Source organism: Triturus cristatus, chromosome 3_1, assembly GCF_964204655.1.
Source record: "Triturus cristatus chromosome 3_1, aTriCri1.1, whole genome shotgun sequence".
In the NCBI taxonomy this organism is placed as follows: domain Eukaryota; kingdom Metazoa; phylum Chordata; class Amphibia; order Caudata; family Salamandridae; genus Triturus; species Triturus cristatus.
Window position 1 is genome coordinate 502,541,677 of NC_140583.1, and position 24,356 is coordinate 502,566,032.

General features: G+C 43.4%; 1 protein-coding gene across 1 annotated transcript in view; it reads left to right on the forward strand.

Annotated features, from left to right (window-relative positions):
- UNC45A (unc-45 myosin chaperone A) overlaps positions 1 to 24,356 on the forward strand; it is a 443,919-nt gene that overhangs the window by 83,721 nt on the left and 335,842 nt on the right. Inside the window, exon 6 of the mRNA XM_085644379.1 lies at positions 11,255 to 11,422. Within this exon, the coding sequence (XP_085500505.1) occupies positions 11,255 to 11,422 (168 nt within the window). The remainder of the gene's footprint in view (positions 1 to 11,254; positions 11,423 to 24,356) is intronic.

A 24,356-nucleotide genomic window follows, 5' to 3' on the forward strand; every position in this document is an offset into this window, starting at 1 on the left:
TCCTTTTGTACCATCCCTGCAGGTCCCCAGACCTTGCTCTCACGCCACTTCTTCGGACCGAGGCAGGCATTGTGCATTTATCTTCAATGTATCATTGTTTTATCCTTACAAGATGGTCGCTATTTTTGTCAGCCACTCTAAATCTGCACAACAAGTATACACTATGCTCAATACTATTCCAGGGTGGCTGCCCAGAGTGATGTTTACTGAGTGGCCATCCTAGAATAATATCATGCACAGTGTACCATTATTTTACTACTCCAAAGTGACCAGTACATCGATTCTAAACTTTGCAGACATTTTAGAACTTTAATACAGTGAAAGACTATCCACAATACAATTTCAAGCCGGCCGACCCCTTCTATATTTTATTTAATTTTTTTATTGCAAGCATATGCCTACCATCTTTAGTTGTGTGCTTTCTTTTATCTACTTTTTTCTTTCAATTTGTCTTGTATATGCTTGGTGAGCTTATGTGTTTTTATTGTGGATGGCAAAGTGTGTGAATGCAAGAATGAGCAAGCGGTTGGCCAAAAGTATGCATAAGTGTCAGAATGAACTAAGAGTGCGCCTATGTGGAGGACTTATTCATTGCCTAAAATCACCTGAAGAAACAGTTTCATTTATAAGCCAGCCCTATTGCCAGTGCTTGTTCTTCCTTTGGTTGATCTTTTCTTGTTTTCTCTTTCTCACTCCTCCCGCCGCCCAAGAGCTCAGACTTTTCTCTCACGTTCCATATCGGAGAATCACAGGGCTACACTGCTTCTTTACATGCCCCCTACCCCTCTTCTTTACTCTTTCAGGGCCTTCCTCTTTCTGTGATTAATCTTTCCATCTCTCCTAAAGACAGGATGAGCGGCCAAAGGGGTTAGTGACTGTGATGCCTACATGGCTGCCGAAGATGTTCAGTCTTTTCTGGCCATTCCGTGTTATTATCCTTGGTGTGCTCAGCAATGTGTGAGCCCATTGAAGAATCTCCCATGATTATGTGATGAAAATATCTCATACATAAAGAGTTACAAGGAGATACAGAGAAGGTCGAGGGATACAACTTCTGCTTAGAGAATTGATGTACTAGACCAACGCTGCTCGCTGTAAGATGGCCAGGTTTGCAGCTGTTTACTGAAAAGCAAGCAAATGTGTCAGGGCGCAGAAATACTGGAAGAATCTTTCAGTGTCTGAACATAGCAATAGAAAGGTTCTGCCCGCTATGCAGCTGCACTGCATTTTGGGTATCCTCAATAGAGCCATGCTGGTGAAGCACAGAGTCCGAGAAGGTGTGTGGAAAAAGGGCTAGTTGCGAATGAAAATCAGCCACCTCCACAGACTTCACAATTACCATGTAGGTGTGATCTCTGTGTGGCTTGGGAAACCTGTGCCGTCCTGTGTTTGCACATTTTCTGCACCAGTAAGTGGCGCAGTAAGTAGTATTACCAGTAACGTACACTAGTAACACAAACTTTAAATTGCACTATATAATTGGACAAGCCCTATTTGTCGCATTAGCACATGCACGCAATGAGGAATAAAAGATATTTGATTTTAACTTATAGATAATATGATTACATGTTGAATAGCATCTTTGCGTTTATATGTTTGTGATATTAGAAGCCTGTCAGTATACTTGCACAGTGCTTCCACCTGAAATTAAAACTGTTGCCCCTGTGCTCCTAAGAAATATTTTCTTAAGTGTATGGTGCAAAAAGGCTTCAAGGCGATCAGTTTTACCTAAAGAAGTCTTTGAGCAGTATGGCATCTCCTCCTTCGCTCCCACACCTACCTGGATTGCTGTTGTTGCCTTCTGTGCTGTCGCCCTAGGAGGGGCTCCGCTTGCCGTTTGTTGCCGCGTGTGGCCACACCAACGTGGGGAGAAGGCACTACACGGGACTCCGATTCCCAGGAGCCCGTGCGTTGCTGCACCTGTGCTTCTCCCCGCCCAGTTGCAACGGTATTGTGATGCCCTATTTAAGTCCTGACGGCAACCGCTTCGCGGTACGCGCCGGACGAAGCCCGGACAAAGGGCGGGCCCTCTGTGGCCCTCAGAGGCCAGGTCTGGGCCAGAGACTCTGTCGCCGTATGAACTATACCTTCGAGGCTGCCTGTGAGTCCACGTTTCACGTTTTGTTACTTGAAGGGGTTACCTGTGTTGACTCTTTGTGGGACTAGTGGGTGTGCTGTCTTTCTTGAACTACAGTGTTTCTGAACTGTATCTGTATCAGTGGCCTGCAAACAAGTTGGCCCGATGACTAAAGGTAATGGCGACAAGTTATTGCATGGGATGGGCCCAATGGATCTTTACCTTATCAAAAAGGTCAACAAGATTAATAATGACAGGAGGGCCTCTTTGGGCAAAGGGAGCCCCATTATGCTGCCTGAAGAAGTATCCCTTCTGTCGGTGGACACACACATGGCCAGTAATTCTACTTGTGGAGTAAATAAAGTTGTTGTGACTTCTGCTCAGGTGCACGATGAAAGGCATGCTGGTCTGCCAGTTAACCCTAGGGTCGTTTCAGAGCATGCCCCGTTATCTGCTAAATCGACTAGAAAATATAAAAAAGTAAAACGCAGACATAGGGGGAAGCACGCTCAAAAAAGGCTAGTAACTTCTAATTATAAAAGCTGTTCCCCAACGCAGTTATTCCTGGGAAGAAGCCCCGATCTGGGGCAATTGGGGACGGCGTCACTTTCCGTGTTTAATTCAAATAATTTACCATTAGTTCCTATTATATTACATAATTCTGAACTTGAGGAATTTACAGGGGAAGCCCCGGACAATCCTTGTGTAGCAGATTCCCCCTTAAATACGCCAGTCAACGCTTGCGAGTCTTTACTGAGCTTTTGTGCTAGCAGCGTTGATGAAGGGTCTCCAAATCTGCTCAGTTTTTCACCTGCTTCGCCCCTAATTTCATTTAATGAGGAATCTATAGGGACTAATTGTCAGAAAAGTAAGGGAGGACTAACTTTAAAATGGTTAACTGAGAACCTGCAGAAGATCATAACTCCTATCCTGAGGGAGGCGATGGATCAATTGACCCCTCATATGACGCCCTTAGAGACTAATTATTGCTCTACTAGTGAGAAAGACACTTTGGTTAAAATTGAACACGGGGTAAAATCTCTAATTCAGCCTCTCCTGGAGAACATTTTGACAACTAACACGCGTTTGGACTCTATTGAGAAAAAGCTTGCAGACAACACCCTTGCACTTTCTGGCCTGGTGACAGGCTTAAATAATATTAGCTCTAGCAACTTACCTGCCAAAGCACCGATTAACACTATTTCTGGCCCACTAAGCCATCCCATTACCCTAACATCTACTCAGACTGGACAACTGTCATCCTGTCCTCCACCAACCAAAGTGTTAACAATGCCTTCATTAACGAACAAAATTGCACAAAGTAAAGCAACTGATAACATGATAGACAACCTGACTCTAGATCCAAAATTAGTCTCACTATAAAATATGGACAATCCGCCCATTAAGGATAGTGGGTTTAGAAATAACCTCAATAAAAACTGGCAATCCCACAATATAGTGGACCTTCCTCCGGAAGCTGCCCCTTATGCAATTGTATTAGCTGGCGGCCCTGAGCTCTCTACTGAGATCAGGGAAGACTTTCAAGGCCTTCGGAATAAAGTTATTTATTGGTTGCGTAAGAATAGACCTTTGCCCGCCTATATTAACGGGGAAATACTGCATGTTAGGCATTGTGAATGGGTAGGGTTGCGTCCCAAAGACAAAAAAGGGGACGTAATTATCGTAAACTTTAAAGACCATAGAGCAGTCAGACACATTGGGGATTGGTATGACCATAGTAGTAGTGATACCATCTCGACACACTATCTCAATTATTTCGACCCATACGTACCAGCTCAACATCGGTCAAACCAGGAGGATAGATGGCAGACTGTTAATAGGCCTGTATTTAATTATTATGGCCACAGTCGAACTTTTTCCGCACAACCATGTGGCTCATTTAATCGTCATCTCAGACAGCCCTATTCTCCCACTAGAGGCCTGAATAACTACTCGTGGGAAAACAGAGGCACTGCCTTGCCTGCCTATAACCTACCAACTCAAAACCGGTTTGATGTTTTATCTGGTCTAGAATGTGTGGATTGACGCAAGAAAGTTGCCCGCAATAATCTATCTACTAGTTTAGGTGTACATTACGATAAAATCCAGGAGAACACCAATGAACAGGGGTCACTATATTGTACTGAGGATACTATGTATGTACAAACTATCCATAGTATGACCTACGCTAATAAGAGGAAGGTCAGCTATAAGAATAGCCATAAGGCCTTATATACACTTTACCCAAATGATGAGGGTTCTATGGGAGGCCCCTGCCATAACCAATTTGAGGAGGCAAGAGCCTATGGTGCTCCCAGTAATCGGGGAATCAAAGTAATTAGGAAAACCTGCACATCCCTATTTTGGAATGTGGCAGGCCTTAGGGAGAAAATAAATAACCCATCCTGGGGTACTATCATAGACGGTCATGACATCCTGGCTCTTCAGGAAACCTGGTCTTTAGACCCAGTGAATATTAATGGGTATAGAAGTTTCTTTACCCCGGCTGTGGGGGGTACCCATGGAAGAGCTAAGGGTGGTCTATTAACCTTTGTCTCTAACCAGCTTAAATATGATGGGATTTGGTTTTCCCCAAAATCAAGTTTTTATCAATTAATTATTTTAAGGAACAAGAATGGACTCAATGTCGTCGTTATTAACTTTTATAATAATATGCCAAGGAAAGAAATCCCCAGCGTCCTAGCAATGCTGAGGGAGGACATACATTATGAAATAGACAAAACCGATAGAGAAGTTATGTTTGTTTGGGGGGGGGATTTTAATTGTAAACTCTGTATTAAAGGTAAACAGGGTCTATGCGGGTTAACGATAGAGCAGGAATCTAATTTAACTCATTTTGAACATTCTCTGACTGGGGATTTACTAAACGATATACTGTTTATGTATGGCTTAGGATTCGTAAATGAAATCGCCCAAAAACCCACCACTTTCGTGCCTACATTTATCGGTAAAGGTGCATTGTCTACCATTGACTTCATTATTGCCTCAAATAGCTGCAGCCATAAATTCATTAAGTCCAGTATGACGGACCTGCCAGTAAGTGATCATTTGCCTCAGATTATGCTGGCCGAAAATCTTTTTCCTGATCGGCAAGAGGCTGTGTCCCCTACACATATAGCTTCGGACGTGGTCCTCGGTAGACAAAACGGGTACAATTTAAAATGGGACAAGGTTGTCCCGGAAAGGTTCTTAGACAAGCTATTGAACGCTTGCCCTGGCAGTTTTGCCATCTGCTTAGATGATAAATCCAGCAGTGACCTGATAATTGAACACTTTAATACAATAGCCTCCACTATCAAGAAGAATTTGTGGGCGGAGGCAAATAACAGGGTAAAGGGTAAGAGAAGCTGGTTCGATAACGCTTGTACTAGATCTTTAACTATCCTGAAAAGAGCCATTCACAGAATACCATGTAACCCTATTGAAATAAGAGGCTGCAGGAAAAAATATAATGAAGCCTTAAAAAATAGGAAAATGGACATAAAAAAGGAGGCCCTGGAAGTGCTATGTGAAGCATCACAACAGAAGGATGCATCTGCATTCTGGAGGGCCGTTAATACTCCTTTCCTTTACGATAATACTAAAGCGCGTATAGAGATTGCTATTACTGAGGAGGATTGGGTGGCGCATTTCTCTAGTCTTTATAGCCCGCAAGATAATTCCCATACTAATCCTGTCATTGGGGACCATATAGGTGACGGGGTTGAAAAATTGGTAGTAACCCTGGAGGAAGTTAACATGGGCCTGAATGCAATGAAGGGCGGCAAAGCTGCAGGGCTTGATGGGATCCCTGCTGACTTGTACAAAGGAAATATTGAGCTCTGGGGTCCCATGCTGGTGCAACTTTTCAACGCAGCTCTGGCTAGGGGCTTAAACCCGTCCTGGTTCACCTCGGTCATTGTACCTATCTACAAGAAGGGAGACAGACAATGCTGTGCCTGTTATAGACCAATCTCCCTTTTGGACTCATCTGTTAAAATCCTTGGGAGAATTATCCTGGCTAGACTACATAGCTGAGCAGTGGAGAATGATATAATGAGTGACCTACAATATGGATTCCAAAAGGGTATCGGCACTATTGAACAGTGCCTAAACCTAATGATTATACAATCAAAGTATTTGAGGATAAAGGGTGAGTGTCTGTACCTTTCGTTCGTCGACCTTTCGTCGGCGTTTGATTGTGTATCCCACGTTAAACTATGGGCAATTTTAAAAGAGATAGGTGTGGAAGATCCTATTGTTTGCTTTCTGAAAGATCTTTATTCAGGTGCCACAGCTTCGGTTCGCTATGGCAGTGGGGGCCAATGCACCAGGAGATTCCAGGTGGGCCGGGGCGTGCGCCAGGGATGCGTCCTGGGCGCCTTCTTATTCCTGGTGTATATTAATGGTCTTGAGCGTCCCCTTCTGCGGGAGTGCGGGGACATGCCTAGGATTAGGGGGAGGTCTGTCCCCGCGCTCCTGTATGCGGATGACGCAGTCCTAATGGCTCGCACTCCCATGGCACTACAAAGCTTGATACAATCTTTTGAGATTTTTATGTCTAGCTTAGATTTAAAAGTTAATTGTAGTAAAACCTTCTCAATGAATTGTGGTAAAAAACCTGGTAAGCATACAAAAAGAATGTTTTTGAATAATGTTCCCCTGGAATTTACCTCTACTTTACCTTATCTTGGTGTTCTGTTCCACGAAAATGGGGCGTGGTCTCATGCGGTAAAGGCCAGAACCCTCTTGTTCCAAAAAACCATAATGGCCTTAAAGAATTTTATTAAAAAAACGATTAAAGAAATTTTAACAATTTATAACGCTACATGTACATCGGTTGCTATGTATGGCTCAGGTCTCTGGGGCTACTCCAATATTGATTTAATCCAAAAAGTTGTGAATAGGTTCTTGAGGTACGTCCTGACAGTCCCCCAAAGTGTCGCGACCTATATTTGCCACATTGAACTTGGCCTAACCTATATATCTGATTTAATCAGAATCCAACCTATTCTTTTGTGGCATAGGATCTGGACAACTAATGAGTGTACCATGAATCGGGCCATCCTTCAGGATGTTTTAAAACTGGAAAACGTGGGTCGTTTAGAATGGTTAAATTACGTCAAATCATTCTTTGGTAAAATTGGTTGCCTACAATATTTTGAAGACCCACTTTCAATGGATGGTGTATCCAGGAACTTTTTGTCTAGGTTATCCCTGGAATATCTTATGGAAAATGAAAGGCAAGTGGAAATGAACAAAAAAGACTATATCTTTGCATTTTCCTCTGCTATCTAGTACTAATGTGCAGCCATACTTAACATTGTTGATGTCAAATTATGATCGTTTTATCCTGACCCGTTTTAGATTGACTATCGTTTTTAGACTTTTGTCCTTCCCAGTAATGAATTCTTGGTTGCCAAAATTGTCTTTATGTCCATGTGATGATTCCTCACCCCAGTCAGACATCCACATTTTATTCTTTTGTAATTTTTATACCATACCACGTAGGTCATACATTACTCCACTCCTCAAAGAATGGAAAATCAATAAATATCGTCTAGCTTTTTTAGAACTTCAGAGAATGGACACTGTTCTTACTATTACCGTAGTTTTAAGCTTTTTTAAAAATGCTTTTAAACTTAGGAAAACACTGGGTTTTTGATGTATTTTAACTTAGACCCTTCTCCTTTTTATATTCTATGTGTATAATTTATTACTGTAGCTTGATGTTGTAGCTTTCATGGTTTTTGTCTTTTAAACCGAATAAAGTATTCTTGACTTGACTTGACTTGATATACTCCTTGCTTACATAACGCAGTGACAAGCCTGCTATTCTCTTAATTGTTTATGAAATTTACATGATGGAGAAGCAAATGTAACGTACTTTTAATCCTAGTTGTCTCACCACTCTGATGTAACTAGGGTTTGAGATCTTCCTCATTGTGGCGCCCAAAATGAAATAACTTTGATTTGTTACAACACTACATTTTGGGTGCTGCAGCAACCTGCTGCCTACCAGTATGGTATTTATGTTTACAGAGGCACTTTCTATTCACTAGTCCTGCATTTTTTATTTTTTTCAGGAAAAAAAGAGAATTAAGTAAACGGTTTCTCTTTTTGATGACTACCAATACTCTCTAATTTTAATAGCAGTTCAATAACAGGCATTGAATGTATTCTTTATCCCTGCAATGCAAGCTATTTGTCTTTTTCTTAAGCTTCTTGTAACACTTCTAGGTTCTGTTTATTTTATCTTTCCGAAAGTGTCAGTCCCTTATTATGCTTACTCAAGTCACGTAAACACTTATCTTCCTCTCATGATCAATAGAAATGATTTTGTCATGTATTGCTCTCACTGTGAACCAGTACTGAGCGTACCAGATACAAGCTCCGGTTAGTCACTACTGCTACATCTCATCAGTGGAAAAAGAAAGGTTCTTTTTCACCTGCTATTACATTACCAAGGGAATCGCTGGTGTTTCCCTACCTCCCTCGGATTGCCAGATACCCGTGCAAAGCTGCAGAATGGCAGCCAATGGTCTGTTGTCTCACATGCATTCTCCACCCTCTCTCGGGTCTCTGCAGATCCCAAAAGAAGCAAATTACGGCGACGGATTCTCTGCCTCCACCATCCGCCTTCTTGTGTTAATAGTATGTCTTCAGGAACCAGCCAAGCCAAGCTGCTATGGCTCTGAGAGAGCTGCTGCGACCAGGTTGAGAGTTGGGAGTTGCAGGAAAGGTACAGAGGATAAAGGAGGATGGTGGCAAAATACCAGATATTTTTCGTTTTGGGAAGGGAAGAGGGGGGAAATCCTGAGCGATGTGGTTTTCCGCAAGTGGTGGTCTGGGGAAGCAGTGGCCAGTGGGTGGTGGGAACGGGTTGCAGGGTGGCAAGTAGTAGATCTTGTTCATGCATATAGCAGAGGGCTCAATTACGCGAGATATTATTCTGAATGGCTCCCTGTGGAATTTGTTTCCGAGACATGCGGGTTACTGGGCCCAGTTTGTGTGAACCAGAGGTGTGTTTACCTCTAGTGTCTCATGGCTCTTTCACTCTACAATTGGACCCAAAACTGATCACCAGGTATGCATTAAAGCACTGGGCTCTCAAGGTACCCAAGTCGAGCAGTCCATGCCTTAGTCAAGGAGGTGGTGTGGACTTAGAAACTCAGCAGTCAACAAGCATCAAACTGCTATTAATAAAACACTGTTCTGCCATTATTATATTTTATGAAACAAAAAGTACTTTATTTCTACTCGCACAACTAAAAAGACTGAACATATTGAAAGGGGCATTTCTTACGGCTATTAATGGGAGCAGTACCTCCGCAGTGTATGGCGGTAAAGTGCATTGACCCGTTGTCCTACAAAGGAGTTCTCTGCGGCCCTATGGGGCATTCCTGTTTCTCAAGTCCCTCATAGGCTCTCAAAAGTTCCAGTAGATTACTTCATTCCACCCCGCACCCACTTCATCTGGGTTCAGTGTCCCAGTACCTTGCTGTCTGGCTAACTTCATATATTGCTTTGTGAGCAGGTCACACCTGCTGGTGCCGCTGTCAGCAGAGTTGCACTACGCCGGTGGGGTGCACTACCTGAGTCATAGTGGTGATGTCCTCGTGCTGGTGTGGTCTCTTCATGGCACTTGTAGTTATCACATGTACTTCAACTGAGACAGCAGTCTGCTTCCTCAGAGCTAGGCACATGGCTTCAGAACTCTCGTTCTCTTCAGCACCTTCCAGTTCAGGTGTTGGTGCAGGAGCTTGTGACACACTTCAGGGACCTCGAGCCTCACTCTTGGCCGTTGATGCAGGTCTCTCTCAATGTCACAGCCGTCATATTGCCTTCACAGCAGCATTTTCCTCATGCCCCTCTAAGGAGTTCGTCAGCTTTGAGGTGGGACTGCACGCTGCCCAGAGTCATGCAGGGGACGTTTCGCCATCCGAGTAATCCCGAGAGACTCCTTTACCCCTTCACTTCTGATTAGAGCAGGAGACGAAGCTGCGGTGTGACATGATATTCACTCTCATTGCCTATTTGATGTCACTTGTTGAATGACATCCTTGATGCTCGCAGAGTTCTGTATACTAGGTATGGCTCTCATTGGGAGCCAGTGTTGTAACTACTGGATTCCAGCACCAGGTATTTACTTCACAGCTGTGGAAAAACAAAAGGTATTTTTGTGCTGCTTTTACATTCTCAAGGAAGCCTTTGTGCCGCTGGTGTCCCTGCACTTCACCTACATCTTGAGTCCCTGACAAATTGACGAAATGTCATTTGATGCAGTGCATATGTTTGCCTTCCTCTGTGTCCTGGCTGTCAGCAGACCGGGAAATGCGAGTGGTGCTGTCTCTCTCAACTACCATCTCCTCTGTCTTCGGAGATCTGCAGGTGACTGGGCAATCCTGTCCGTGCTGTGGAGAGACTCTGTCAGGGTGACTGTGGGTAGGAAACCGAAGGCAATCTTTGGGTTTTTTTAGTGGAGGGGAGTGGCAGGACTGTGGGCCATGATGTTGGATGACTCTCCCCTGACCGTGCTATCTATCTATGCAGTGTAGCTGAATTGAGTAGGGCAAGAGGAGTTGGGGGAGTCCTGCATAATATTGTAGAGGTGTAACTGTGAATAAGAAGAATGTGTTTTCCTTCATTTTAGAGTTCTGAGTGATGTATATACAACTCGAGCATCACTCTCTCTATTTGATGTAAAAATCTGTTCACAGTCTATAATTCTATGTATTGTCATTTTACTATTCTATGATAACCCAGCGCAAGCACTTTGACTCTGTATAGTTTAACAAGTGAAACCCGTGGAAAGTGTTTTATTTGGCACAGAAAGGTTGCACAGGAGAGTTAAATGGAGTTTCCCCCTATTGTTACTGCCCATCAATATAAAATGAAATGCATTCAACCAAAAAGACGTCTTTGCTCTGTAAAAAAAAAAAAAAAAGAAAGACAAACTATTGGCAAGGTCAAGCAATAAAAAAGGCAGTGCATCCATGGCGTTATTGTTTTTTCCATAACAGAATCCAGAGTTCACATCATAGTTTGTAGCTACAAGCAGAGCTTTGTGTCTTATGCTTTCTTAATGGAATATCTACAAACCTAATTGATGCTGAGATGCTTTGAACATAAATGCCCTCGGCTAACATTTGATTTTTTTTTTTCCATGTACACTAGGCTGCACAAAACCTGATTGTCTTAGCTCGCGACGATACAGGCGCTGAGAGGATTTTTCAGAGTGATGGAGTGAAGCTGCTGCTGCGAATGTTGGACACAGGGAAGACTGACATGATGATGGCAGCCCTTAGGACGCTCGTTGGACTGTCATCTGCTCATCAGTCAAGGGTACATGTCACTTAGTTGATAAAAAATCTTTGGTCTGTATTTCAGAAAAATCCTTGGGCCCAGTGATTCTAGGTTCAAACTGGAATATTAAAAACCTTGTTCATTTATGCATGAAATGCAGAATGCTGAAGTATAGAAATCGTGACCGTTTTGGCTCCATCAGAAAATGTCTTGGAGAACTTTGTGACAATATGTTGTCTAACATAAGGATGGCTGATGAATATTTTTTAAACTGCATGTTTAACAATTTACTAATGTGGCTAGTAAAACACGAATAATGAGCCTTTAAAGTAAACTCTGCCGCTCAGTTAATGTTTTGTGTTTTATTACCACTCTATTTTCCCCTTCCTTATTAGAGGGTGAGACACCAGTGGAGATGGCCTTCAAAAATGTTTTAAATACAAATAAATGCATGTCATTTTTCTTTTACTTATTTTATTAAATATGCCTCTTTCCCCATACCCTCTTTAGGGAAGGGCATAACTGTGAGCACAATCCAAATCACCTTCCTTTTTCATGATTGGTGAGATAAGTACAATTCTCACCTGGGTCATCTTTAAGTTTCATGTAAGTGATGTTGCAAATTCTGCTGTAGTGATTCAATCAGTCAAAAAGCTTTTATTCGGTTCGTATGAATACAACCATATAAGCTAGACAAAATAATATACAATAAAATATCATAACACATGATTTAGCAATTTAAAATGCAAAAAGTTATTCCTGAACCGGCCATAGAATTTTGCATAGAATGGTGAAACACTAATCAAAAATGCATCAATAAATATACATATTTAACATCAAATAAATTAAAATCAAACATGTCGCTACTACATAAGTGGAAATATTCAGTAAACGTTAGTTCCAACAAAATTGATAATTCCACCTCACAATAACAAGGTAACTTGTGCATAAGTGCAAAATAGGCCTTGTCATTATAATATTGCGTCGATGTATAAGATTGCTCCAGACAAAATGATTATCGTCGTATAAGGGAAGACTCCCTTGACATAATAAAGTGACATGTGCATCTCCCTCGCTATAATGAAGTGACTTGTGCGTAAAAACAGATTAGGCCATACAAAACACAATTTCACATCCATAAAGACATTAATTTCCAACACAGTAAAAGGCACCATCTAATAATAATAAAGTGACCTGAGCATATGTGCAAAATAAATCGCTATCATAAAGTGACTTGTGCATAGCTACAAATTAGGTCATAACAGAACACAGTTTCACATTATTCATATAATTATGGATTTCCTGGCGGCTCTGCATTCCAAAATGAATAGTGCAACATGGAAGCATACTTCCGGACTCTGAAGGGAACATAATAAGTTCATGGCATCTGCTGTTAAACGAATGTTATATTTTAAAAAGATAGGTTTCAAATAAAATTTCCTTAAAAATACATAAAATTTGCAAAATAGCAACAACTTTGTTTGGAAACATTGTCACAAGGGCACTCTAGGGTAGAGCCTGCCCCAGTTACGGGGAAGGATACAAGGTAGTGTACAATGCCCAACCTTAAACGTACTAGTACAAATCGATGCGATTTCCTAGTCACGTCCACCAAATATGACTGGAATCCATTTTTAAGATTTAGCTGCCTATAAAATACAGAGGTCTTTTGAGCCCGGAGCAGCTTATTCCTTTCTTCCGTCTTGTAAAGCAGGAATGTGTCTTTTATTTCCTTCTTAGAGAGTGGTATTACATTATCTGAATCTTTAGAGATCTTAATTCCGAACAAGGTGTTATTCCAGAAGATAATATAATTCAACCACGGGATACGGGGACAGTGGTCCAGCTTAAGGCAGTCTTTAATTACAGACTGTGTAAACTGAGTTTCCTTTTTGTGCCAAATTGAACGCCATAGTAGTAAAGGGCGTAAGGCAGCCAGATCTGATATATATTTAAGACCAGTTTCTTGGTGTATTAGATCGGATGAGGCTGCGGCCGGGACAAATAACAATCGTTTAAGGAAATTATTTTCATTTATTTGCAGTTGGGCCGTAGAAGAATAACCCCATAAACCAGCTCCGTATAAAGCCGAAGAGACACATCTAGCATTATATATGGTTACCATATCTTTTATTCTATGGTCCCCTATTTTTGCAGCAAAACGAAAAATACCATTGGAGTTTTTAATTGCTTTATGACCAATGTTTCCTTGCTCATTGATCCATTTACCGTTACCATCAAAGCTGATACCTAAATAACAGAAGGTCTTAACAGCTTGAATCTTCGAGCCTTCTAAGAAGGACCGCGGTGATTTTATTTTTTTGCCACATGTCATGGTAAATGTCTTTAGTTTATTGATCAACAATTTCCTGCCATTTATAAAATCAGTAAAAGCATCAATAATACGTTGCAGACCCAAAGGGGTACGTGAAATTAGGACGGCGTCGTCCGCATATAACAATACAGACACAACAGTGTTATCTATTTTGGGGGCATCAGCCGGAATATTATTTAAAACCAAGGCGATTTGATTTATAAAAAGGGAGAATAAAAAAGGTGCCAGTACACACCCCTGTCTAATACCTCTTCGGACAGTGAAAAAAGGAGTTGGCTCTCCCGTAGGCCCATATCGTACACTGCAAGAAAGTTTCTCGTATACCCTTGCTAGAAAAAACACAATCTCCTTTGGTGCCCCTAATTCAAGCAATACTGACCAAAGGAGCGAATGGTCCACTAGGTCGAACGCACTACTCAAGTCAGCGAAGCATAAAAACAGATTACCCCCTTTCACCACTGTGTATTTATTGATAAGTAATTCCAGGTTTAAACATTGTTCGATGGTCCCGATGCCCTTCCTAAAACCATATTGGACTGGGGTCAATATTTTTGAATCTTCTTAAAAAGCACCCTTCTCAACACTTTTATTGAGGAATCAAGTAATGATATTGGGCGATAGTTGCATGCTTCAGAGCGCGAACCCTTTTTATAAAGTGGAACAATTAGGGATTCAGCCCATGATATTGGGAAATTTCCCATAGCAGCAGCATTAAAAATTCTTGTAAGGATTGGTGCCCAGAGGTCCATTTCGTCCTTATATAAATCAATCGGGACACCATCCGGGCCTGGTGCCTTTCCCCCTTTGCTGTTTACCAACCCTTCACGCGCCTCCTCGACACTAATTGTTAATGGTAATGTGGGCCATGTAAAATTATTTAATAAAAGAGGATTTAAAGAAACCTTATCTGGATTAAAAATTTTAGAAAAGTGTTCGATCCATTCAGTGCAATTAACATAAGACGTCAGTTCAGGAATATGATCATCCTTTAAAAAGGGACAATTTATTATATATGCTGTAGTGATTCATTTCTGATCCTCTGTGAGTATCTGGGGTGGAAAGGCATGCTTAGATTTATTCATGGTGAGCTGCTTCCCGTATAGAAAGAGACTGGTCTTCAGCACTCATCTTTAGCGGAGTCTTATCCAGTAATGGGGTATCTTTCATAGATTCACATGCCTGAATACAAAAGTAGTGCCAAAAATAATAGTAGTAGTAGGCCCCAAAGAAAAAGCCTAAGGCCTAGATCTTAGCAGCCTATCTACATCATTATGCCAAAAGAACCAAAATATTGGTACCAACCAATCAGCCATTAGCACCCTATAGAACACTCTCAGCAGAGCCAGTTCTCCTCAGATTTTCACCGCACATTGTGTGGAAGGGAGTCTCCCTGAGTGCCACTCAGTTTTCTACTTTATTCCATGATGTCTGACAGGAAAGCCTTGTTCAAGTCCTGCAGAATCTGCGCCAAGAAGAGAGTCCATGTTGATGACCAGCATATGGACTGCATCTACTGCCTCTACCCTAAACATGAGGCAAAAGATTGCAAAATTTGCTGAACCTTCCCTACTAAGACTCTTAGGGATAGGGAGGATAGAGTGCTGTTATGGCTTATATCCTCTTCGGCTGAAGAGGATGGTAGAGCCGCAACTTCCAGCAAGAGAGCTAGGTCTCCTGACAGCTCTTCAAGCGAGGGGAAAAAACACCATAAATCTTCCCACTCAACTTCTGGCCTTTCTCAGAGGACTCCTCTCATTTCCTCAGGGTCAGCGCACTCTCCTCAGGACTCTGCTCTCAAGGACTCTAAACAGCCGTCTTCAAAAACTGTTAGTAAAAGCCTTTCAAAATCTCTGGCTTTCCCTCCTTCGTCGACGATTTCTGTCACTTCTTCTGCCCCTTCGTCGACGGAGACTGTCTCGACGACGTCTATCACCTGTCCTATACTGTCGACAAGGATTACTATCCTGTCAAAGAAACCCGTCGTCGAGGGATCGTCGACGAAGACCTCGTCGACAAAGTCAACGTTGAAATCCATATCGACGACGTTACCGTCGACGAAGCCTCTATCGTCGATGAGAGAAGTATTGTCGACGAAGATACAGCTGGTTACTACCCCGTCGACGAAGGTCCCGTCGACGAAGGTCCTGTCGACGTCGAGCCCGTCGACGATTATTCCGTCAACGTCGAGCCCGTCGACGATGATCCTGTCGACATCGAGCCCGTCGACGACAATTCCATCGACTGGGGATTTACCTGTTCGTCTGCGACACCTGCATTGCTTATAGCTCCTACTCATTCAACTCCTGTTTCATCTAGGAGTTTTCAGCTCCAAACATTTCAGAGACATGAATATAGCGATATTTCACCGCTTACTCCCTCACATCTCCTGGAAACCTATGTGAAGAATGAGGATGATAAGTTACGAGGACGAAGAGGAAGAAGGACCATTTGGAATAGCTCATCATCCTTCTGAGCTACACATCAAATGTCAGGATGACGATGATGAAGAGGAGGAGAATTATCAGGAACAATATTATCAAGAGGACATTGTCGTCCCGGATCACAGAATTTATCATAGACCACCTCGCCAGAGTGAGATGTCGCATCTGCCTCCAACTCTGATACAAGATCTGCAAGCCATGCTAGCAGATTAGACAGCGTTTCCCCCACAGCAAGTCATTCCACAGGTTCCACCACCACCTGGGCTGGTTCCGGATCCTTTGCCTTCACCTGACGCTCCTGTTCCAGCGCCTCAGCTTCCAGGCCCTCCTCATGACCCACGTCAGGGTCTGGACACGTCCTCTGAAGAGGAATTTGAAGAGGGTGAACTTCCAGAGACCATTCCGGCAGATCCTTGGGATTCTTATATTATCCCTATGCCTTCGCCACTGACTCCTCTACCATCTGATTCACCCCCAGAGGATATAGGGGGATTTCATAATCTAATGCAGCGAGCTGCTGCTAGATTTCAGTTGCCTGTTACGGTTGAGTAATCTGAATGCTTCCTACATGATTTTAAGGAGGAATCCAGAAAGATTGTCCCCATAATTGATTACATCTGGAAAGAAGGGGTCAAAATCATGAAAACTCCTGCATCTGTGCCAGCATTGCTTCCACGGATAGACAAGAAATACCGTGCTCCGGCCAATAGTCCATCCTGTCTCATTGGCCATCTTCGACCAGATTCGGTCATTTCCCAGGCTGCCCAACAAAGATCTAAGAACCCGGCAACACCCATTACTACACCGCCGGACAAGGAAGGGCGTCCTCTTGATTTTTATCGGTAAGAAGTTTTCAACAATGGCAGCTGCCTCCATCAGAACAGCTAATTCCCTAGCAATAATAGGGTGTTATGACCGCCAAATGTGGTCAGAGATGGCTGGACTTATTGAGCTCATTCCGGAAGACAAGAGACCGGAAGCAAGAAAAATTCTATTAGAGGGAGAGCGTGCGGCATCTGAAACCATAGATTGCGCACCAAACATTGTGAATACAAATTTTCGCCAGCTGGCTAGTGCGGCAGTACTCAGACGCCAGGGTTGGCTTAAAGCCACCACTTTCAGACCTGAAGTCCAGACAAAATTTTGGGATATGGCCTATGATGGCGCATCATTGTTTGGAAAACTCATTGACGAAGCTCTCCAAGCAATAAAAACTGATACTGATACGGCAAGATCCTTGGGTTCGTTCAGTACAAACGCGGCACCTTCAGAGGTGCAAGAGGGCCTGGGTTTTCCTCTAGAGGAGGATACCAAAACCAGCAGAATAGACAATACCAGCCCCAATATAGACAAACTTATCAATCTTCATACAGGCAATCCAGCACGTCTTGTTTCTCTCGTCAGGCCGAAGAAAAAGATCGCAAAATCAAGGACGGGACGCCAACAGAAAGCAGTGATCTCCGCAGGGCGCCTTCCACTCCTATTCCCCTCTCTGTGGGCGCGAAAATTTCAGCATTTGTGGACAAGTGGCAATAAATTACATCAGACCAATGGGTTCTAGACCTGGTGAACAACGGTCATACCTTAGAATTTGTTACCAAGCCACCCACCACTCCGCCCAAGGGACACCCTCCCCCTCATCTTCACTTATTATTCAAAGAAGCTTTAACGATGCTCCTCAAGAATGCAATCGAGAAGGTTCCATCACATCAGAAATGGACGGGTTTCTATTCCCGATTTTTTTTCTTATCAAGAAGAAATCCGGGGAATGGCGCCCGATTCTAGACCTTCGCAACCTGAATAGATTCCTCAAAAAGCAAGGATTTTGCATGGTCACACTTGCAGAGATTCTAGGTTGTCTCAACGAGGGAGATTTTATGGCTTCTCTGGATATGGAAAACGCTTACTTCCACATCCCAATACATTGAAAGCATCGCAAATATCTTTGCTTCACTGTGGCTAGTGCCCATTATCAGTTCAAAGTGCTCCAGTTTTGACTAAAATCGGCTCCAAGGATTTTTACAAAGTGCCTAGCTCCTGTAGCAGCAGCGTTAAGATCCCGGGGAATCCAAGTATTCCCGTATTTGGACGATTGGTTAATAAAGGATCCTTCTGAAAGAGCAGTCAAGATTGCTGTGACAACGTCTCTTCATCTTTTCAACTCTCTGGGGCTAACTGTGAACAGGAGCAAATCTCCGTTGCGCCCGATGCAGGTCTTTCCAGTTCTAGGAGCTCTGCTGGATACCGTCCAGTGCAGGGCATTGTTATCTAACGAACGGCAGGTTCGTCTTCAAAAGCTGGCAATTCTAATTTCCAGACGAAAGTCAGTTTCTGTCTGCATATTTGCGTCACTCCTGGGGATGTGCTCTTCCGCAATAAATCTCGTCCCTTTGTCAAGACTCCGAATGAGACCTCTACAGGAGGAGCTACACCTTCAGTGGCAGCAGGCCGTGGGTTCCTTCGTCACACCATGCATGAAAAACGCTCTGCATTGGTGGTCACAAATGCCCAACTTAGCAGAAGGACTCACTTTCATACAGGATATTCCAGATTTTGTTCTCACTACAGATGCCTCCATGGAAGGATGGGGAGGTCATCTCCAAGATTTACAGATACAGGGAAAGTGGTCTCCAGAGTACAGGAAACAACATAACAGCCTGGAATTGCGAGCAATTTTCCTGTCCCTGCAAGCTTTCCTTCCAAGGATTGCAGGTTCATCTGTACAGGTTTGGACCGACAATACCACCAGCATGTTTTACGTGAACAAGCAAGTACGGACAAGATCGGCAACTTTGTCAAGAGAGGCTCAGGAGTTGTGGGAATGGGTCACACTCCACAACATAACCCTCAGAGCAGAACATGTCAGAGGTCTCCACAATACCCTAGCGGACATGCTCAGCAGGTCCCAATCGGACTGCTACGAATGGGAGCTAGAGCAGACTCAAGTGCTCAGGGTGTTCCGAGCTTGGAGCAAGCCGGCACTGGATTTGTTCGCAACAAAGGACAACAAAAAATGCCGATATTACGCCAGCAGAGACCCTCAACAGGGATCAAGGGGGAATGCCCTGTCCATGCAATGGTCCGGGATTTGTGCTTACGCTTTTCCCTCGATACCTCTAATCCCGAGAGTAATACGCAAGATGAAATTGGTGGGCTGCCGTCTCATCCTGATTGCACCCAGGTGGCCACGCCAGTACTGGTTCCAAGAGCTTCTGACCAGCCGATCCGTCTTCTTCCGACACCCACAATGCTGTCGAGGAACAAAGGTCAGGTGCTTCACCCGGACCTTCAGTCTCTACATTTACACGCATGGCTCCTGATTTCTTAGAATTCAAGGACCTTAACATCCCTCAGGACTGTTGTGACATATTGACAAAATCGCGGGCTCACAGCACAATTAAGACTTACCGTCTAAAATGGAAGCGATTTTGCTGTTGGTGCGAAGCTAACAATGTTCACCCGGTGGAAGCTCCTACGGAACAGATCCTTCCTTATTTGTTACATCTGGCACGGTCTGGGCTCACCTTCTCATCAGTCAAAGTCCATTTAGCCGCACTTTCCAGATTCAGAAAGGGTGCTCAACTTCCTTCTCTATGTTCATCTTCTTTGATCAAACAATTCATGAAAGGACTTTTCCGAGAGTTTCCTCCGATAAGGCTTCCTCCACCGGAGTGAGAACTCAACACTGTCTTAATGCAACTAACAAAACACCCATTTGAGCCTATCCACAAGGCTGAACTCAAATTCCTCCCCTTGAAGGTTGCCTTACTTCTGGCTCTAACGTCTGCTAGAAGAGTGAATGAGATTCAGGACTTCACTATAAAGGAACCATTTCTACACTTCACTCAGGACTACGTGACCCTCCGATCTAATCCTACATTCATACCTAAAGTACCGTTGCAGTTTCACCTCAATGAACCTGGAAAAGGACTTTCTTTCCAAATCCATCTACACCAGCGGAAAGAGCCTTATATTCTCTTGATATTAAAAGATGTTTAAAATTCTAACTTCAAAAAACAAAGAGCATTAGAAAATCTGACCAGTTGTTCGTGGCTTATGGCCAAACTACTCTGGGAACTGCAGTCACACAAACCACAATTGCCAGATGGATAGCATCCCCTTTGGACCCTTGCCCTCCAAACATCCTTAGCCTCATTTCGGAGGTTATTGCCCCTCCCCTAACCACCATCTGCAATGCAATGTTTGAATCCGGTGTATACCCCCCGCAGTGGAAAAAAGCAATAATCAAACCGCTGCTAAAAAAACCTAGTCTAGACCCTCTCCTTCCTGCGAGTTATAGGCCTATTGCCTGCCTCCCATTCCCTGCAAAGATCTTTGAAAAGATCATGAATATTCAGCTGTCAAATTACATCCATCACAATAATCTACTGGATGATACCCAATTTGGGTTTAGACAGGGCCACGGAACAGAGACGGCACTGCTGAAAGCAGCAGATGAGATTAGGTCCACAATGGATAATGGAGGAGCCGCAGTTCTAGTACTCCTGGACTTATCTGCGGCCTTCGACACGGTCGATCACGCCACCTTGATCGACCGTGTCGAAGCCATAGGAATCACATGCAAAGCAAAAAACCTCTTGGCCTCATTCCTGTCGAACCGTCCACAAACAGTGAAATTAGGCAATTTCACATCCCAGACCTTCTCCTTGCCATGTGGAGTACCTCAGGGATCCTCGCTAAGTCCGACACTATTTAATATCTATGTGTCGGACCTGGCGAGGGTCATAAAATCCTGTGGAATCTCCCTCACTACCTATGCTGACGATACCCAATTGGTGTTATCGATACATAATGACGGAATCTCAGTAGCAGCCAATTTCCAAATGGGAATGAAGGCAATAAGCTCCTGGATGTCATCCAACTGTCTTAAACTCAACTCCGATAAGACAGAAGTGATGACATTCGGGAGGCTTCAACCCACCTGGTCCCCTCAATGGTGGCCTCACCAGATGGGACAACCGCCAGAACCTGTGACGAAGGTACGCAATTTGGGCGTTATCTTCGATAACAAATTGACATTCCGGCAACACGTCAATGCTGTGGTTTCTTCTTCCTTCCACGTACTAAAAAGGATAAAAAAACTAATCCCATACCTTCCGTCACATGCAGGTAAAACCTTGGTCAGTACATTAGTATTCTCTAAAACTGATTACTGCAATGCATTGTTACTCAATACACAACAAAAGGTTCTTAATAAACTGCAAACTGTCCAAAACGCTGCCGCTAGAACACTGCTATCAATCCCGAGATTTGCATCAGTCTCCCCCTACATCAGACAATTACATTGGCTACCGGTGAGGAGCCGCATCAAGTTTAAGGCTTTATGCATTGCATATAAGGCCATTCACGATCAAGGACCCTTATTCTTAAGAAAAGCCTTCCGACGGCTCGAACATACTAGAACCCTGCGGTCATCCGCAGCGCACCTACTCATGGTACCCCGTACAAGAAGGGCCAACTGGGGCGACAAACGCTTTGCTGTTGCCACGGCCAAAATGTGGAACGCCCTTCCTCTAAACATTAAGATCGCTCCGACCCTTCTTAACTTCAGAAAGCAACTAAAGACATGGTTGTTCCCTGCCTAATCCCCCCCCCCCCCTCCTCCGGAGAGTCCTGCAACTACAGCGCCGAGACACCCTAAGGGTATTTGCACGCTCTAAAAATCGCATAAAATAAATAAATAAATACAATCCATTTCTGCCATGACAAAGCTCACAGGCCATTGCTAAGGAAAGCCAAGGCCCATTCCACAAGAACGGTAGCAGCGTCTACAGCGTTGTTTGCTGGGGAGACTCTTGAAAATTTCTGTTGTGCTGCGACATGGAAGAATATCCACACGTTCACGAGACATTACTGCCTTCAATCAACGCATCAAGACAATGCAGCAGTCGGACAAGCTGTCCTACGCCATCTTTTTCTTTGAGGTCAGTTTCAGGTACCTTTTCTGTCTTTCAAATGCTATATATGTCTTGCATTTCTTTCATGACAATGACATTTCTGCGATATGACATGTCTGACATAGAATGTTGTTACAATGCATGTTTCATTTCCCTGCGTATTTTACATGTTTTTTTAATTATAAGGTTTGGTTTATTAAACCTTTTGTTAACAAGTTGTGTATGCAATTGGGAGTGTATCAGCACTAGTCTCCCACCATCCACAAACGACTGTCTACTTGGTATACTGCTTGCTACTCTGATTCAGGCATGTGAATCTATGAAAGATACCCCAATATTGGATAAGAAAACAAGTTACTTACCTGTAACTACAGTTATCCATTATTGGTATCTTTCATAGATTCACATGCACCCACCCTCCTCCCCGTAGAGTCAGTTCTCTATGTTTTGGGACACTTACTTCCCACTTGTGCTAAGGAAAATCTGAGGAGAACTGGCTCTGTTGAGTGTTCTATAGGGTGCTGATGGCTGATTGGTTGGTACCAATTTTTTTGTTCTTTTGGCATAATGATGTAGATAGGCTGCTAAGATCTAAGCCTTAGGTCTTTTCTTTGGGGCCTACTACTACTATTATTTTTGGCACTACTATTGTATTTACCGTGGGACTCCCGCCTCGGTGACGGGGAATGATTCAGGCATGTGAATCTATGAAAGATGCCAATACTGGATAACTGTAGTTACAGGTAAGTAACTTGTTTTCATTTCCATCTGGTCCTAAACCTATGAACATTAAACATGTCCTGCTAAATGCAGTGCTAAACCATTACTTTTCTCCTGAAGCAGTGCCTGATGGGCTAAACTAGCACCAGCCCCTCACAAAGATGGTGATTAATACATTGGTTGAGGTCCATGAGATAGGGCCATCTAGAAAATGCTTTCACCAGTAGTCTAGGGAGTAAATATGGCCTATTAATTTGACAATCTAGGACTCCATGATGTGGTTGAACTTTTTGCTGATGTCCTACATCTGAAAGATGATTTCACTCTATCAAAAATCGTCTTCCAAAAGCAGAAAGACCAGAGAGTATGCCGTTCCTAAGTTTTTGTTTTATTCAGAGCCCTCACAAAGAATTTCACGAGACTCTCTTGGTGGATTCACATTTTTCAAACATGGCCGGTTAATGTTTGCCATCATAGGGCACCCATCCCTTTAACAAATGAGTCCTGCGTTCTCTGACTAGATTAATTGTATTGCTTGTTTTTCATATCACTCCCAGTGCTTAATTTGTAAAACAGTTAAGTGGTGGGCCAAAGTTTTACTCAGAGTATCGCTGCCAGCACTACGAGTATCTGTTGTGTCGAATACCAAGGCTACGTAGTCTTTGTTCCACCTCATACCTCTTTCATACACCACCAGACTCTCCCTGCCCTTTTATCTGACTCTTGCAGGTTGTATTTCGTTCCTGCTTTCTCCTTTTGTCACTGTCTTTCTCCCTTTTGTGTTTATCTCTCCCTTGCTCTTGGTGAAAGTCTGATGAAAAAAATAAGTGCCGGTCCCCAAAAATGAGTGCTCACATTAGGCGCTAAGTGGACATTTATTTATTTATTTATATATTATCTACTGGCGGTCGCCAGTAGATAGTTATAGTTAGGATCGTGTTTCCATAGGAAATCCGCAACATTCTATTTGGAATAACTTTGGCACTGATTGACGAATCCTCGCGAAATTTTCAAAATAGGTGGGGCGCTCCGCTCCGCTCCTTCCCTGAAAGTCTCGGGGGCGATTCGTCAAGCTGGGGCTGAGAAAAAGGGGGGGTCCCAAAACACGTTTTCCCCATGCATTTTTCCATAGGACCTTTAGTCCAAGCTACAGCCCGAACGGCTGAACAGAATTACTTGAAATTTGGCAGAGAGTTAGTCCTCAGGTCAGGGATGTGCCTTTTGCAGGTCTGGTGTAAATCTGTTCAGTATTTCCTGAGAAAATAGCATTTAAAAGTATATATATATATATCTATAGGCGCACTCCGTGCGCGTACGGTAAAACTTACCGTACGCGCACGCTGCCGTGCGCGAGCGCGATTCTGATTGGTTGTTAGATCTTAGTAAACATTCGAATCGGTCGAAACCAGGAAGTGTCGGCCGCCATTTTGTCTCTCGCAGTCTGAGGGGGTGAAAAACAAAGGTGGAGAACGTGAAAAGGGGGCAGGGTGGACAGTTCCTGACCCCCTAGCCTTTGTCAGGGGGTCCCAGAAGGACCCCCAAGGGCCAAAATTTTGTTT